Below are 14671 nucleotides of genomic sequence, written 5' to 3' on the forward strand. Positions count from 1 at the left end.
AGATTATGCTTTGCATATGAAATGCAAAGCATTCTCTGAATGGCCCTGTGCCCAGCAGCCAACCTCCTGACCTAACAATGCAGCAGGGAAGACACTTGGCATGAGACCTGAAAGCTAATGGAGACTGCTGAAGTAGGGGTGTCTACTACAGTTATTTCCAGCTTCAAGAACTGGGTTTCTGAACCTTCCTACTTTGGAGGAACCCTTGGAAAAAAGTTTGACATTTTGGGAACCCCTGGATTAATGTTCAAATCTACAGCTCGTGGAACATTGGTATGCTCAGCAAGCTGTTGATGTAATAATTATTTTTAGAAATGGCATTAAATAATAGAACCATTATAAAATGTATGTTTTTAATGTTAATCTTGTATTTGCTTTTTTTCCTTCACAGAGGCTCAATCCTGGGTGCAACTTGAGATAAACGGGGTACAGAGGGGGCCCGAGGGCACACAGCAGAGCATAGTACAGCTGCAGTGGTTTTCATCTCAAGCAGAGCTAGGCAGGGAAGTGGTTGTGATCAGTCCTCTTGAGGCACGCTGTTCCCCTCTAGCCCCGCCTTTACATCCCAGGTGATGTCACATACATGATGAGATGGGTCAACGTGATGTCACATGGGATGAGATGGGCCAGCGAGGAATACACAGGCAACAGTATCACAGGTGTTTCCCTGCCTAGTTCTGCACGTGTTGGCAGCAGGGATGCATTCTACCCATCAGCTGCCCGAGATTGATGGGTAGATTGTTGCAGAACCCCTGGGGACCTCTTATGGAATCCTAGGGTTCCACAGAACCCCAACTGAGAAACCCTTTTCTAGAGGGATCCTATCGGTATGGTATATGCATAATTACAGTGGTCCAAGCTGGACCAACGTAATTACGTAAAAATATACATACCTTTAATTCTTCTTTAATCCAAATGTAGTCAGAGTAATGGCCAAAAGCTATCTGAAACACAGTGGCCAAACAAGTAAAAGGGACTAGAAGATGGGTAAGGTAAGCATTACAATCAAGTAGGTCTAAGCCTCCCATCCAAAGCAAGACAGAAGGGCAAGCAGGTTTCAGCGGATTATTTAAGAGCTCAGCTGTAAAAATTCCAAAATCATCTTGCTCGGCTTGGAGAGACTATATCCTATTGCAGGTCTGAATCGGTGTCTGACTGGTGGCTTTAGGTCAGTACAAACCACACTTAGAGAGAAAAGACCTGGTATATTTTCTGTGTTTTTTAAATAGTAGGGATCAACCAATATAATTTTTTCGGTCCCGATACGATATCACCTCTCAGGCTGATAGCCAATATTGTCTACCAATATTCTGTACATTTAAAGAAAAGAAAAAATACACTTCTTTATCACTGTTATGGCTATCACAAGGAATGTAAACCTCCCTTGTGACAGGTACGCTTTATGGAGGGATTGGGGGTCTATAAGACCCCAAACCCCTCCTCTGCAGTTGAAAGTATTCCAAACGTCAAGATCTGCGTTTTTGAATACTTTATATTTTTTAAAACTGGTGACTTTAAGATGCCAGTAATTCAGGAAGTGATGTCATGACATTATTTACAGATTACTAGATCCGAGACCCGAATAAAGCATTCGTTTTGTTCGGGTCTTTGGCCAGCCGGCAGACATGCCAGCTGGTTACCTCTCTGTGGGACAGGAGAGCCCAGGCAAGCGGCAGAAGGTGGGAGCTGTCCCCTCCCACTGCTTGTAATAACTGCTGAGCCGCATCGGTTGTTATTACAATAATGCCGACCGTCTGCTCTAAAGAATGGTAGTGGGGCGATGTATGCAGCTGCATGCATCACACCGGTAAAAACCCTTGAAGCAATATTGGTAATATCAGGTACATTTGTGCCCGATACTTCAAAAAAAGTGAATATCCCCCGCCGATAATTGGCCCCACTGATAATCAGTGGATCCCTAGTAAATAGTGATAGTTTAGAAAGGACAAATAGATTTAACTTGTTTTAGGTGTTGTATATGGGGTAAAAATCTTTCATTAATACCTTAGTTTTTATACTCCGTAAAACATTTTTTCTCACCGTTTACTATATATTGCTATATTATTATTATACAGGATTTATATAGTGCCAACAGTTTGCACAGCAATTTACAAGATGAGGGCAGACACTACAGTTACAAGACAATTTAATACAGGAGGAATCAGAGGGCCCGGTTCGTTAGGGCTTACAATCTAAAAGGGAGGGTACAAAAGGTCATTACTGCGGGGGATGAGCTGATGGTGAAAAATAAAAGTATTAGTTGTTAGGTGGAGGCGGGATAGGTTTCTCTGAAGAGAAAAGTTTATCGGGGAGCACCTAAAAATAGACAGAGTAGGAGATAGTCAAACAGATTAGGGTAGGGAATTCCATAGGGTGGGAGGGGCTCGAGAGAAGTCCTGGAGGTGAGCATGGGAGGAGGTGACAAGGGTACTAGAGAGCAGGAGGCCTTGGGAGGAATGAAGAGAAGGGTTTGGATGGTATTTTGAGACTTGGTTAGTCATGTAGCTAGGGGCCAAGTTGTAGATAGCTTTGTAAATTGTTAGTATTTTGAATGTAATTCGTTGGCTGAGTGGCAGCCAATGAAGGGATTGGCAAAGAGGGGTAGCAGACACTGAACGGTTGGTAAGGTGGATGAGTCTGGTAGCAGCATTCATGATGGACTGAAGGGGGAGATAGCATATGTAAACCTAAGGCAATGAGGAGGGAGGCATAGTAGTCGAGGTGAAAGATAACCAGGGAATGAATTAGCAGCTGTGTGGTGTCATTGGTTAGGAAGGGGCGTATTTTGGAGATGTTGCAAAGGTTGAGGCAGCAAGCTGTGTACAGTGATTGGATGTGAGGCCAAAAGTTCAGCGTTCAGGATTACACCTAGCACCCTAGCATGCACAGACAGGTTGGATGGCTGTGCCATTAATCTTGACAGAGAAGTCAGGGGAAGGGGCACTTGGGGGAGGAAATATTATGAGCTCTGTTTTGAATAGACTGAGTTTGAGGAAATGGTGTGACATCCAGGTTGATATGGCTGGTAAAAAAATGGGATGCATGAGGAGACTGATGGGAGCTGAGGGATAGAAAAGATAGATGTTGGTGTCAGCGTAGAAATGATATTGGCAGGCAGGCTATCAGCTGATCCAGGAAGAAGGTGTAGATTGAATATAGGAGAGGTCCAAGAACAGAATGTTGAGGGACCCCTACGGAGAAAGGAAGAGGAGGCATGGAGGAAATGGAGTTGTGACACTGAAGGAGCAATGGGATAGGTAGAACGAGAAACAACAAAGACGTAGACGGAAGATTAAAGTATTTTGAGGACTCAGCCATATCAAAGGCAGCCAAAAGGCCCAGAAGCAGGAGTATAGAATAGTGTCCATTGGTTTTAGCAGTTAGTAAATCATTTGTACGTTTTTGGAGTTTTTGTCAAGATTTGTTGGGATCCAAGGGAGTATTTTTAAGTATGGGAGTGACTAGTGCATGTTTTAAAGATTTGGGGAAGATGCCAGAAGAGAGGGCGAGATTAAAAATACGAGTTAGAGAGTGTAGGATAGAGTCAGAGTGACTGCAGTATTTGAGAGGTAATAGGCTCCAGGGGGCAGGCTTTGGAAAAAAGTATTACCTCCTGTTCACTGAATCATCATTCCTTTTCTGATTACACATACTCACATGTGTACTGAGTGTAGTATGAGAATATAACTAAATAACAAAATGTAAACCTAGCTGTGCAAGGGTAGAAGTCTAATAGGCTGTAAATGTCAAACTTCCAGTTTGCTAATGCTCTGAAATGGCAGCTCCCATACATCTATGCTGACAGGTTCATTTTAATTTATATACCATCACAGAGATCTGAAAAAAAATATATAAAAAAGATAAAGTATAAAACTCACAGAGGTCTTCTCGGTCAAGTGATTGTGCTCCACCTCCAAACAAGCCTTTAAAGAACCCTCTGTTAGGGGCTTCTGGCGTTTCGACAGGTGTGAAAAGCTCCCCCAACATTTCCTAAATAAAGATACACAGATGGTTCATTTTTTTTTTTTTGGCGTCTGAGGAAGTCATATGAAGCAAGTCTTATTTATCATCATGTAAATTATTACAGACAATTGTCTATGTATAGTTTAACTAGAAAAGAAAGCAGATTAAATGGGATGTAGTATCTTTTCTATGCTAATATAAGAGCACTCCTATGAGTTATATTACCCCTTATAAGATAGATTTAGTTCTCTTTGTAATTTCACATTAACAAGATGCCATCTATGCCTCGCTTTGATCGGCAGTTGCCATGGGGATGCACACATGATAAGTCATGACGTCAGCCATTTTATGGATTGACAGTTTGGTTGAGAGCATAAGCAACTGTAACGTATCTTTCACAGTATGCCTTGAATGTAATTGTTTTGTAAAACTGAGTTTTTTTTACCTTCCTTTAACAGACCAAGCTGTCCAGCAAAAGTGGCTAGAGGTTAAAGAAACCACTTAACATGAACAGGGGTTCTTACAATGGTCAACTTTTATTCACTTATGTAAAACCCTTTACCAAAAGGGAAAAAAAAAACAAATTGCTGTAACTAGTTAAAATGAGTTCGCCGGCATTTGGCTTCAATTTGTGAGTCGAGTCCATCCCACACTATTCTACTCAACACTGTACCCCATACCTTTTTTGAGACAGATAGAGCTTTATTATGGTAGTATTTAACATTTTTTTTCCTTTCCATCATATAAAAAAAATGCAAATTTTGCAATAAAACACCATCTTCCTAGTATCCATTTTACTTGACAAATATTTCTTAAACATTTCTAAATTTGGGCCAAAATGTATATTGCTACATTTCTTTGGTGAAAAACAAACAAATCAGTGTATAGTCTAGTCTGTGTGAAAGTCACAGTCTACAAACTATGGTATAGATATTTGAAAACGCATTAATCCTTATGTACAGACAGCCTATCATTTAAGGCCCTAAAATGCCAGGATAGTATAATATCCCCCAAATTACTCCTTTGTGATGAGTTAAGTTGTAATTTTATTATAACATTTTTTTTGTTAAAGAGATGAAATTAAATCATTTTCACAAATGATTTTTTACTCACATCATAGCCATGCTTACAATTGCATCCCATAATACATTTTACTACTTCTGTGAGACTTTACAGCCTAGATGCATACTACTCCATGTGAGACTTTACAGCCTAGATGCATAGAAGGACCCAAATTACAAGGAGCACCTTTGGGCTTTCATGGAGCATACATTACTGATCTAATTTCCTGACTATCTATCATATTTCTTGAGTCCCTGAGGTGCCAGGATAGGAGAAACCCAAAATTACCACATTCAGGAAAGGAAACACCTCAAGGTATTTTCTGAAAGGCATAGTGTGTCTCTTGAAAATGTAATTTTGAGACAAGTTGTGGGAAAATGCAGAAAACAGAGTGGATTCCTCCCCCACCAAGTGGTCAATCATAGGTATACTTAGCCCACGTACACACGGTCGGAGATTTTGCCAACCAAATCCGTCGGATTTTGCCCGTCGGATTTAGTCCGACGGATTGTGTTCAAAACTGTTGCATACACACGGTCGGACAAAGTTGTCGAAAAATCCGATCTTTCAGAACGTGATGACGTAATTTCGTTACGATGGGACTACATTCAGGCTAGTAGCCAATAGCTTTGATGTAGGAATTTGATCTGAGCATGCGTGGCACTTGGTCCGATCAAAATGCTCTACACATGATCGGATTAGGTCCGTCCGGCCCAGTTGGTCGGGAAATATTTCCAACATGTTGGAAAATTGGGTCGGACGGAGATTCGGATGTAATCAGTCCGATGCATACCACACACAGTCGGATTATCTGACGACACGGTCCGATAAGACTCATTCCGACAGATTCTCCGACCGTGTGTACAAGGGCTAAGAATTACACCTCAAAACACATTCTGCTACTCCTTCAGAGTATGGAGATACAATACGTGTATGCCTTTTTTGCAGCCTAGATATACAGAGTGGCCCAAAATCCAAGAAGCACCTTCAGGCTTTCTGGGGGCACAAATTACACATCTTTGTTTGCTGTTTTTTTTTTTTTCGAATTTCCCAATCGCATTTTTAGACACTGTCTGGCTGCACTACTAGGGCTCGTTCACGCGTGTGGCTGGGGGGGGGGGGTGAAGTTGTGTTTAAGTCATGGTTTTACTGCTCCCAACCACTACCCCTTCAGGCTGCAGAGGCAGCAGCTGGGGGTGTACACACGCCATAGTTGTGATTCTTTGCTTCGCATCCATGGCAGGGATTACACCCCCTGTTGCTTTAAACAGGTGTAGTACCCACCGAGCACAATCCATTCAAGTAAATAAGGGGGGAGGGGGCTTGTGCCTGGTCAAAGGTTAAAGCAGGTGGTGATACAACACTTCCTAACTGCCTGTCAAAGATTCTCTGAAGAGCCATCCAGAGATTACTCTTCAGGGGGGCACAACATGAACAAATCCTTATGGTGACATTGGGACTGCAGACACTGACTGGCTGCACAAGACTGGTGACACTGTACTGCTGTGGCAATGATCACAGACCATGACTGGCTGCAATGACATAGTTAGATCCGAGCAGCCAGTCATTGTACATGATTACCGCCACAGCAGTAAAAAATAAATAATATATTATATATACATACACACACACACACACACACACACACACAGATACCTCGGATTGCGAGTAATGCAGTTTATGAGCAATACAATGCAATACAAGACAATTTTAAAAAATGCTGACTCGGTTTGCGAGTGTGGTCTTGCAAGACTAGCAGGATTCAAGCCTCTGGGGTGTGCAGTACCGCATTTGGCCAGAGGTGCGGGGGCGCCAGTGACACTGGGATCCACTCAGACACTTGGTTCCCGAGTGTCTCTGAGCCTCTTCGAGTGTCTGAGTGCATCCGAACAGTCTTCGGCATTCCACCTCTGGCCACATGCGGTACTGCATACAATAGAAGTCACAGTGGAACACATTATCTGAGTTTACATGGACTCCTATGGGTAAATTTGCTTTGATATATGAGTGCTTTGGATGACTAGCATTCTTCTGGAACTAATTATGCTTGTAATCCTATGTACCACTATATCTCTCTCACACTAAATAATTTCATTTTCTTTATTACATTCTGGTCACCAGAACAATGCCCTATGGTGATGTTGTACTGCTATGGCTATTGATCAGAGACCCTAGCTACTGTACTGGCATACTGTGTTATAGGTGCTGCAGCAAGCCTCTGACACTGCACTGCTCCTCGGGGGGTGATTTTTTTATTTCTACACTCTACACACTCCTACTCACTTTAGTGAGCAATTTGTTTCCCCTCTCAGCCTGAAACAGTCTAAGGCTGCATCATGCAACCTTTGCTTACTAGTGTGGTTGCTGTGATTGGTCACAGCAATCACATGGTGCAGGGTCAATTTCATTGGTCCTGTTACCCCATCACAGAGTGCATTGCTGCATGTCCTAGAAGGTGCGTACACAATGCACAGGAGGGCGTACGGGAACATCCACCTGCTTCAGAGAAGTTCCCATCCAGCCGTTTATATGAAAAGGCCCCGCTTCTGCCCCATTGGCTCACTAATTTTGACAGCCAATGGCGCCCACTGCAACGTCTCAGCCAATCAGACCAAAGAATGCTCGATATCTGAGGCTCGTGTGCACGATGTGCAGTGAGATGTTGCTCGTGTAAGTATTAGGGGGGCTGCTGCACACAGAAGTTTTTTTTTTTAAATCTTAACCACTAGCCAACCTGCCGCCGTCATTATACAGTGGCAGGTTGGCTCTCCTGGGCAAATCATCCTAGCTGTACATCGTCCCTTTAAATAGACTTAGCAGGCGCACGCATGCCACGTGATATAGGAGGTGATGCACATGTCTGGCGGCCGCGATGTCCGCCGGGCACCCGCGATCACTCCTGAGAGAGAGAAAGAACAGGGGATCTGTCAATGTAAACAGACAGATCCCCGTTCTATCAGGGAGAAAAGAGAGATCTGCTGTTTCTAGTGATTACAAACAGCAACGTCTCTCTAATCCCAGTCAGTACACTTTCCCCAACAGTTAGAAACACCTCCCTAGGACACACCTAATCCCTTGTTTGCCCTCTAGTGTTAACCCCTTCCCTACCAGTGACATTTATACAGTAATCAATGGCTATTTTTTTGCTCTGATCGCTATATAAATGTCACTGGTCCCAAAAAGTGTCCGATTTGTCCGCAGTAATGTTGCAGTCCCACTAAAAATCGTAGATCGCCGCCATTACTAGTAAAAAGAAAATAAATAATAATAATAATAATAATAAATAAAAATGCCATAAATCTATCCCCTATTTTGTAGACACTATAAAACTTTTGAGCAAACCAATCAATATACGTTATTGTGATTTTTTTCTTTATCAAAAATATGGCCTATTGGCCTAAACTGATGAAGACATTTGTTTTGTTTTTGTTTTTTAATTTTGGGGATATTTGTTCTAGCAAAAAGTAAAAAAATTAAATTTTTTCAAAATTTAAGTTTTTTTTTTTGTTTATAGCGCAAAATATAAAAACCGCAGAGGTGGTCAAATACTACCAAAAGAACTTTCTATTTGTAGGAAAAAAGGACGTCCATTTTGTTTTAGGTGTCGCATTACCGCACAATGTCAGTTAAAGCGTCGCAGTGCCGTATCGCAAAAAATGGCCTGGTCATTAAGGGGGCAAATCCTTCTGGGGCTGAAGTGGTTAAGGCATCAAGATATAAAAAAAAACTTCTGCCTTTAGAAGCACTGTAAGAATAAGCAAATTATATTGAAGGAAGATGTTTTTTGAATAAGGCCACTGACCTGCATCAGTGGGAGCTTTTCCTTTAGTTTAGAAAAGTATAGACCCTGGCAATTACTCTTTTTTTTTAAATTTTGATGTCTTGTTGAGGATGGTTTGCCTTTACTTCTTGTCTGACATGTCTGGAAGTTAGAGAAAATTTCTCAAGTGAGGGGAATGGTCACCATAATAGATGTGCTCATTGGAAGATTTTACTCTCTATTTCTGTTCTGGTAATAACAGTAAAATGTTGGATTTCCCGTCACTTTCTATAACAGCGACAAAGGTCACTAGGGCAAATAAGAAGGGTGAACTCCCACAGCGAGGACACAGACCGCTAAAAAATTTGACTGCTTTCTAACCTTTCCCACCTCAGTTTAAAACTACAATAAAATGCTGACATTCCTTATACTTGAAATACTACCGGGTCATTCAAATAATGCAATATCATATTTAATTCCAGAAGACGAGATTTAATGTGGCCATTTCTAATTATGCAGCTCTCCTGTTGAGTAAAGTCATTCAACATCTTGTTCTACTCCCAAAAGGTGTATTGAAAACTAGTTATGTGATCCTAACTTTAATATTAAACATTCTTAATATATAGAATAGCTACATCAGTCAGCAAATATGTAGACATTACCTGTAGGTTCTCACAGGTTTCTTGGCTGTAGGTGATTCTCTGGATTTCAGTAGCTGAGACCAGATATAATGCCTGCCCATTGTTCGTGAAGCAGAATGTTCGGGCTATCCTCATGTTGGTTATCGGCAAATAATTTACATCCAACAGCGGCCTTAAACTTGGCAAACTTTGGAAAGCAGAATAGACATGTTTAAACTGGATAAAGCTACGATTATGTGAATAACATGTTTTCATTATATAAGAATTTAGATAGAAGTAAATCATGTGCTTATCTTATCAATTTAGGACATAGGTTGCCTCTAGAAGGCACTTCCAACCAAAGAATCTAAATACACACAGTTAAAAAGCATAGAACTCTTACCCGACAAAAAATGTACAAATTCCCTGTGATTCACCACCCCTGCTGTGCTGTACTAAATGACTACATGACATAAGAAAGCCTGCATTTATTGTGCCACTGTCCTGCCTACTCTGTACGTACAAGAACGCAACACATTCCATCTAATGAGCTACAAAATATTTGTGTATGTACAGTAAATCTACACACTAATCATATTAGATGACCTTTAACCTGTTAATACAATTTGTAAAGTATTTTTTTTTTGTAAAATTATATTATTTGAAATTATAATAAACTTACAGCCATTAGAAAAAAATTACAACAAAAAATAAAGAGGGCTTAAACAGAATATCAAATCATCTGAAATAGCAAATTATAGCTCTAATGGTAACAATGAATGCTGGAGACATTGCTCAAACCAAAAGTACTTTTCAACATATGTGGAATACCTAAAAAGTTGGATACAGAAGAAAGTATTTTTCGTTCATACCCAAAAATCTGAATTGCAACACAGCTGGAATGTATATTGCATAACTGCGACAGCAGCAAAGTCATTAGCAACCATACATGGGAAATCTGTAAAAAAATAAAAATCAGCGGAGACTGCAGGAGATCAGCAGCGCTGAGCTGCAACAAAGGATGAATAAAAAGGGTGATATTTAAAAAAAAAAAATTGATACCCAGTGCTTTAATAGTAAATAATTAGTAGCAGCTACTAAGTAATTTTACAAATCTGTACTGTAAAAGTATAACCAGACAGGCTACTGTGATGTGAAATAAAAATGAACCAAAATTCCCTTCTGAAATTACTGTATGCAGTTTGGAATAAATGGCTATATATTTAGCTGCATCTGTGCCATAGGTTAGCCAAATTCGCGGTTGGCCTAGGGCAGTGACAGTGAACCTTGGCACCCCAGATGTTTTGGAACTACATTTCCCATGATGCTCTACTGAACTGCAGAATACATGAGCATCATGGGAAATGTAGCTCTAAAACATCTGGTGTGCCAAGGTTCGCCATCACTGGCCTAGGGTATTATCCTTGTTTTTTTTGGGATGATTGAATATATGCAATTATTTGAATGATTTCATACACTCTTTTCTATTAAGCACTTGGCACTTTGTTTGAAGATAGTGGAACACTATTTATTATATTAATTCGTAAAATCGTTCATTTCACCAAAACTACTTTGTGCATCCAGGTGGATTATACCTTGTTTTTTTAAGAACAAATTGGGCTTTCATTTGGTGGTAAATGGCAATTAATGTCTCCTTATTTTTTTTGTACTATCAAAGGAAAATTGGCCAAAAATTAGGATTTTTGTACGTAAAAAATCATTTTCTCTGAAGTTTTGACGGACACAGCATCTTCATCTTAACCTTATGCCATGTACACACAACCGGACTCTAGGTCCGACAGTCTTCCCGATGGACTTTCGGTGGACTTTCTGAATGAACAGACTTGGACACACACAATCACACCAAAGTCCAATGGATTCGAAAGTGATGACTGACGACCAAACTAGAATGAGGAAGTTCATAGCCAGTAGCCACTAGTTGCCCTATCGTCGGTTTTTGTCTGTCGGATTAGCATACACACAAACGTATTTCTCAGTCCGGCGGAGTTCTGGCGGGAAAATTTAAAATATGTTCTAAATTTCTAAACAATTTTAAACAATTTCTAAAGTCCGCCAGATTTTTTGAAAGCAAAGGTCCGATGGCGCTCACACACGATCGAATTGTCCGACGGACTCGTTCCGTCTGACCTTTGCTGTCAAAAAGTCTGGTCGTATGTACGCGGCATTAGGGTTATATCGCTCCTTCAGGAGAGGACTAGGCAGGACATGTTAAAAACAGCAAAACTGCACAGTAGCAGGAGGTGGTCCTACTGGCTATAACCCCTCACACTGCATCCAGCTGCTCAGTTCGTCAAAAAGCAGTATAAACATAAATAGGAGGGGTGGGTGCGGTGTCCGTCAATGAACTTCAGAGAAAAGGATTTTACGGCGAGTACAAAAATCCTATTTTCTCTTTCGTTCATTGACGGACAAAGCATCTTCATCTTTACCTTAGGGACGTCTCCAAACAGTGTAAAAAAAACGAGGGATGGGAACAGCAAGAAAATAACTCCACCCATAACAACCAGAGCTCCTCAACGGAGGAGTTGCAACCGTAAACAAAACCTTGTGGCCAAAGCAAGCACCCGAAGATGCACTCACATCATCCTTGTAAAATTTAGTGAAAGTGTGAACAGACGACCAGGTAACACACCTGGTAAATGGATGCTTGATGTCAGAAAGCCCAGGAGGCACCAATTGCCCTGCTCGAATGCGCTGTGACAGGAAAGAGGGGTGCCCACCCCCTTAAGGCATAAGCCTGACCCACGATCTGTCTGATCCACCAAGAAAGGGTGGTCGATGAGTCCACCAGGCCCTTCTTCGGACCAGCCACCGATACAAACAGCGAGTCCAACCTCCAAAAAGGAGCTGTAGCAGACAGATACACCAGCAGAGCCCGGACCATGTCCAAGAAATGCAAAGCAATCTCTTTGGGGTGTGACGATAAAGATGGAAGCACAATGTACTCATTTAGATGAAAGGCTGAAACAACCTTTGGAAGAAATGAAGGCTGCGAGCGCAGCACCACCTTATCCTTGTGGAGGATCAAGTAGGGAGACTTGCATGGCAAGGTCACCAACTCAGAAACCCTCCTGGAAGATGTAATAGCCTCTAGCAAGACTACTTTCTGAATGTCAATAAGGGGATCGCCCTAATGTTTTCAAGCGGCGGTATCTGAAGCACCGAGAGCACGATCACATCCCACGGAGGCAGCGGTGATCGAACCGGAGGGGCCACATGTCAAACCCCCTGAACAAACGTACTCACCAATGAATGAGTCGCCAAGGGTCACTGAAGAAAGACAGCCAAAGCGGATATGTGCCCCTTAATGGTACTTAATGCAATTTTCTGATCCACTCCTCACTGCAAAAAAACAGCAGGATCCTGGAAACTGAGTGTGTGCGCGCGGACGCCACCCCATCTCCTCACACAGGGAGATGTAGACCTTCCACGTACGATGATAAATCTTCCGAGAAGATGACTTCCGTGCCCTCAGCATAGTGGAAATTACCGAAGCCGACAGCCCTCGGTCCCTTAGCACCTGGCTTTCAACAGCCATGCCGTTAAAGCCAGCGATGGTAAAGCAAGGTGAAGTATTGGTCCTCTCACATCAGCAGCCACCAAGGAACATCCGCCACCATTCATACTATGTTGGCGTACCACAGACGCCAGGACCAATTTTGGGCAATCAGAATCCCTCGGCCTCCACTCTGCGAAGTAGAAGTGGTAGAAGTTTGAGTGGTGGGAAGGCATAAATCAGCCGATAATGCCCCCATGGAGCCACCATTGTGTGCCACGTCCGCCCAGGGATCTTTTGACCTGGCCACAAACCTTTGTACCTTCTGAGTCCAGAAGCCAGGAGATCCACATCTGGCTTGCCCCACCTTAGGCAAAGGAGCAGAAATACATCGGGATGCAGCGACCATTCCCCTTGATCCAGCATCAGACGACTTAGGTAGTCCGCTTGCCAGTTTTCTACGGCCGGAATGTACATGGCCGACAGAGCTGCAGGATGTGAGTGGCTTCAAGTGCTGCAGCCATGCTCCTTGTTCCTCCTCAATGATTGACATACGCCACCGCGGTGGCGTTGTCTGACTGGATCCTGACCGGATGCCCCTGCAGCCTCTGTGACCACGTGGAGAGGCACGTCTGATCGCCTAAAGCTCCAGCACATTGATCGGCAGGCGGGATTCTTCCTGTGTCCAGCAACCCTGGGCCGACTGTACACCCCAAACTCCCCCCTCAACCGGTCAGGCTGGCGTCCGTTGTGATCACTGTCCAACGAAGAGGAAGGAACGACTTCCCGGCCCGAAGGGCCAGCGACCTCAGCCACCAGAGCAGGGAATCCCTGACTAGCTGGCTCACCCGAATTTGACAATCCAAGGATAACGGAGATTTGTCCCATTTGGATGGGATCTCCTTTTGCAAGACTCGAGTGTGGAATTGAGCATACAGTATCACCTCAAAAGTGGATACCATGAGACCCAGGACTCGCATGCAAAAACTCAGCGGCGACCACCTGCGGGACACCAACAACTTCACCACAGCTTGAAGAGTCTGCAGTTTGTCCGAAGGGAGAAAGACTCTTGCATCTGAGGATTCCAAAAGCAAGCCCAGGTACTCCAAGCGTTGAGTCGGCCCCAACACTGACTTCTGAAAGTTCAGTACCCAAACTCCCGAAGAGTTTGCATGGCCATTGCCATATCCTCCCTTAATTCTGAGGCGGAAGCTGCTCTCAGAAGGAGGTCGTCCAGGTAACCCAGGACTGTGATCCCTCACTGCCTTAGCAAAGCCAGAATTGGGGCTAACACCTTGGTGCCGATGCCATGCCAAAAGGGAGAGCTATAAATTGGTAGTGCTTGTCCCCGACCACAAATCGCAGATACCTCTGATGCTTGACGCGTATGGGGACATGCAAGTGTGCGTCCTTGATGTCCAGGGATGCCAGGAAATCCCCCTGATGGAGTGCAGTGACCACGGAACGAACTGATTCCATCCTTAACCTTTGTACTTTCACAAAGCTGTTGAAGGCCTTGAGATCCAGGACCGGACGGACCCCTTCCTTCTTTGGAACTACAAACAGATTGGAGTAGAAACCCTGAAACCTTTCCAGCATCGGCACAGGCACTATCATCCCGTGCAGCAGCAGGTCCTGTACTGCCCCGGATAAGGCTTCCAGATGAGCCGGAAGAAGGTGAAGGTTGGAGGGAAAAAAAAAAAATCTGTTTGGCGGACAAGAAAGAAAGAAATCTTGTATCCTGATGAA

General features: G+C 43.0%; 1 protein-coding gene across 3 annotated transcripts in view; it reads right to left on the reverse strand.

Moving 5' to 3' along the window:
* STXBP5 (syntaxin binding protein 5) overlaps positions 1 to 14671 on the reverse strand; it is a 641864-nt gene that overhangs the window by 34291 nt on the left and 592902 nt on the right. For all 3 annotated transcript variants that reach the window (XM_077486344.1, XM_077486342.1, XM_077486345.1), the window contains 2 exons: positions 9448 to 9613; positions 3879 to 3990 (listed from right to left, as the gene is read on the reverse strand). In XM_077486344.1, coding sequence (XP_077342470.1) covers positions 3879 to 3990; positions 9448 to 9613 — 278 coding nt within the window. The remainder of the gene's footprint in view (positions 1 to 3878; positions 3991 to 9447; positions 9614 to 14671) is intronic.

The sequence above is a fragment of the Lithobates pipiens genome, unplaced genomic scaffold, assembly GCF_037356315.1.
Source record: "Lithobates pipiens isolate NorthernLeopardFrog02 unplaced genomic scaffold, aLitPip1_a1.2 Scaffold_18, whole genome shotgun sequence".
NCBI lineage: Eukaryota > Metazoa > Chordata > Amphibia > Anura > Ranidae > Lithobates > Lithobates pipiens.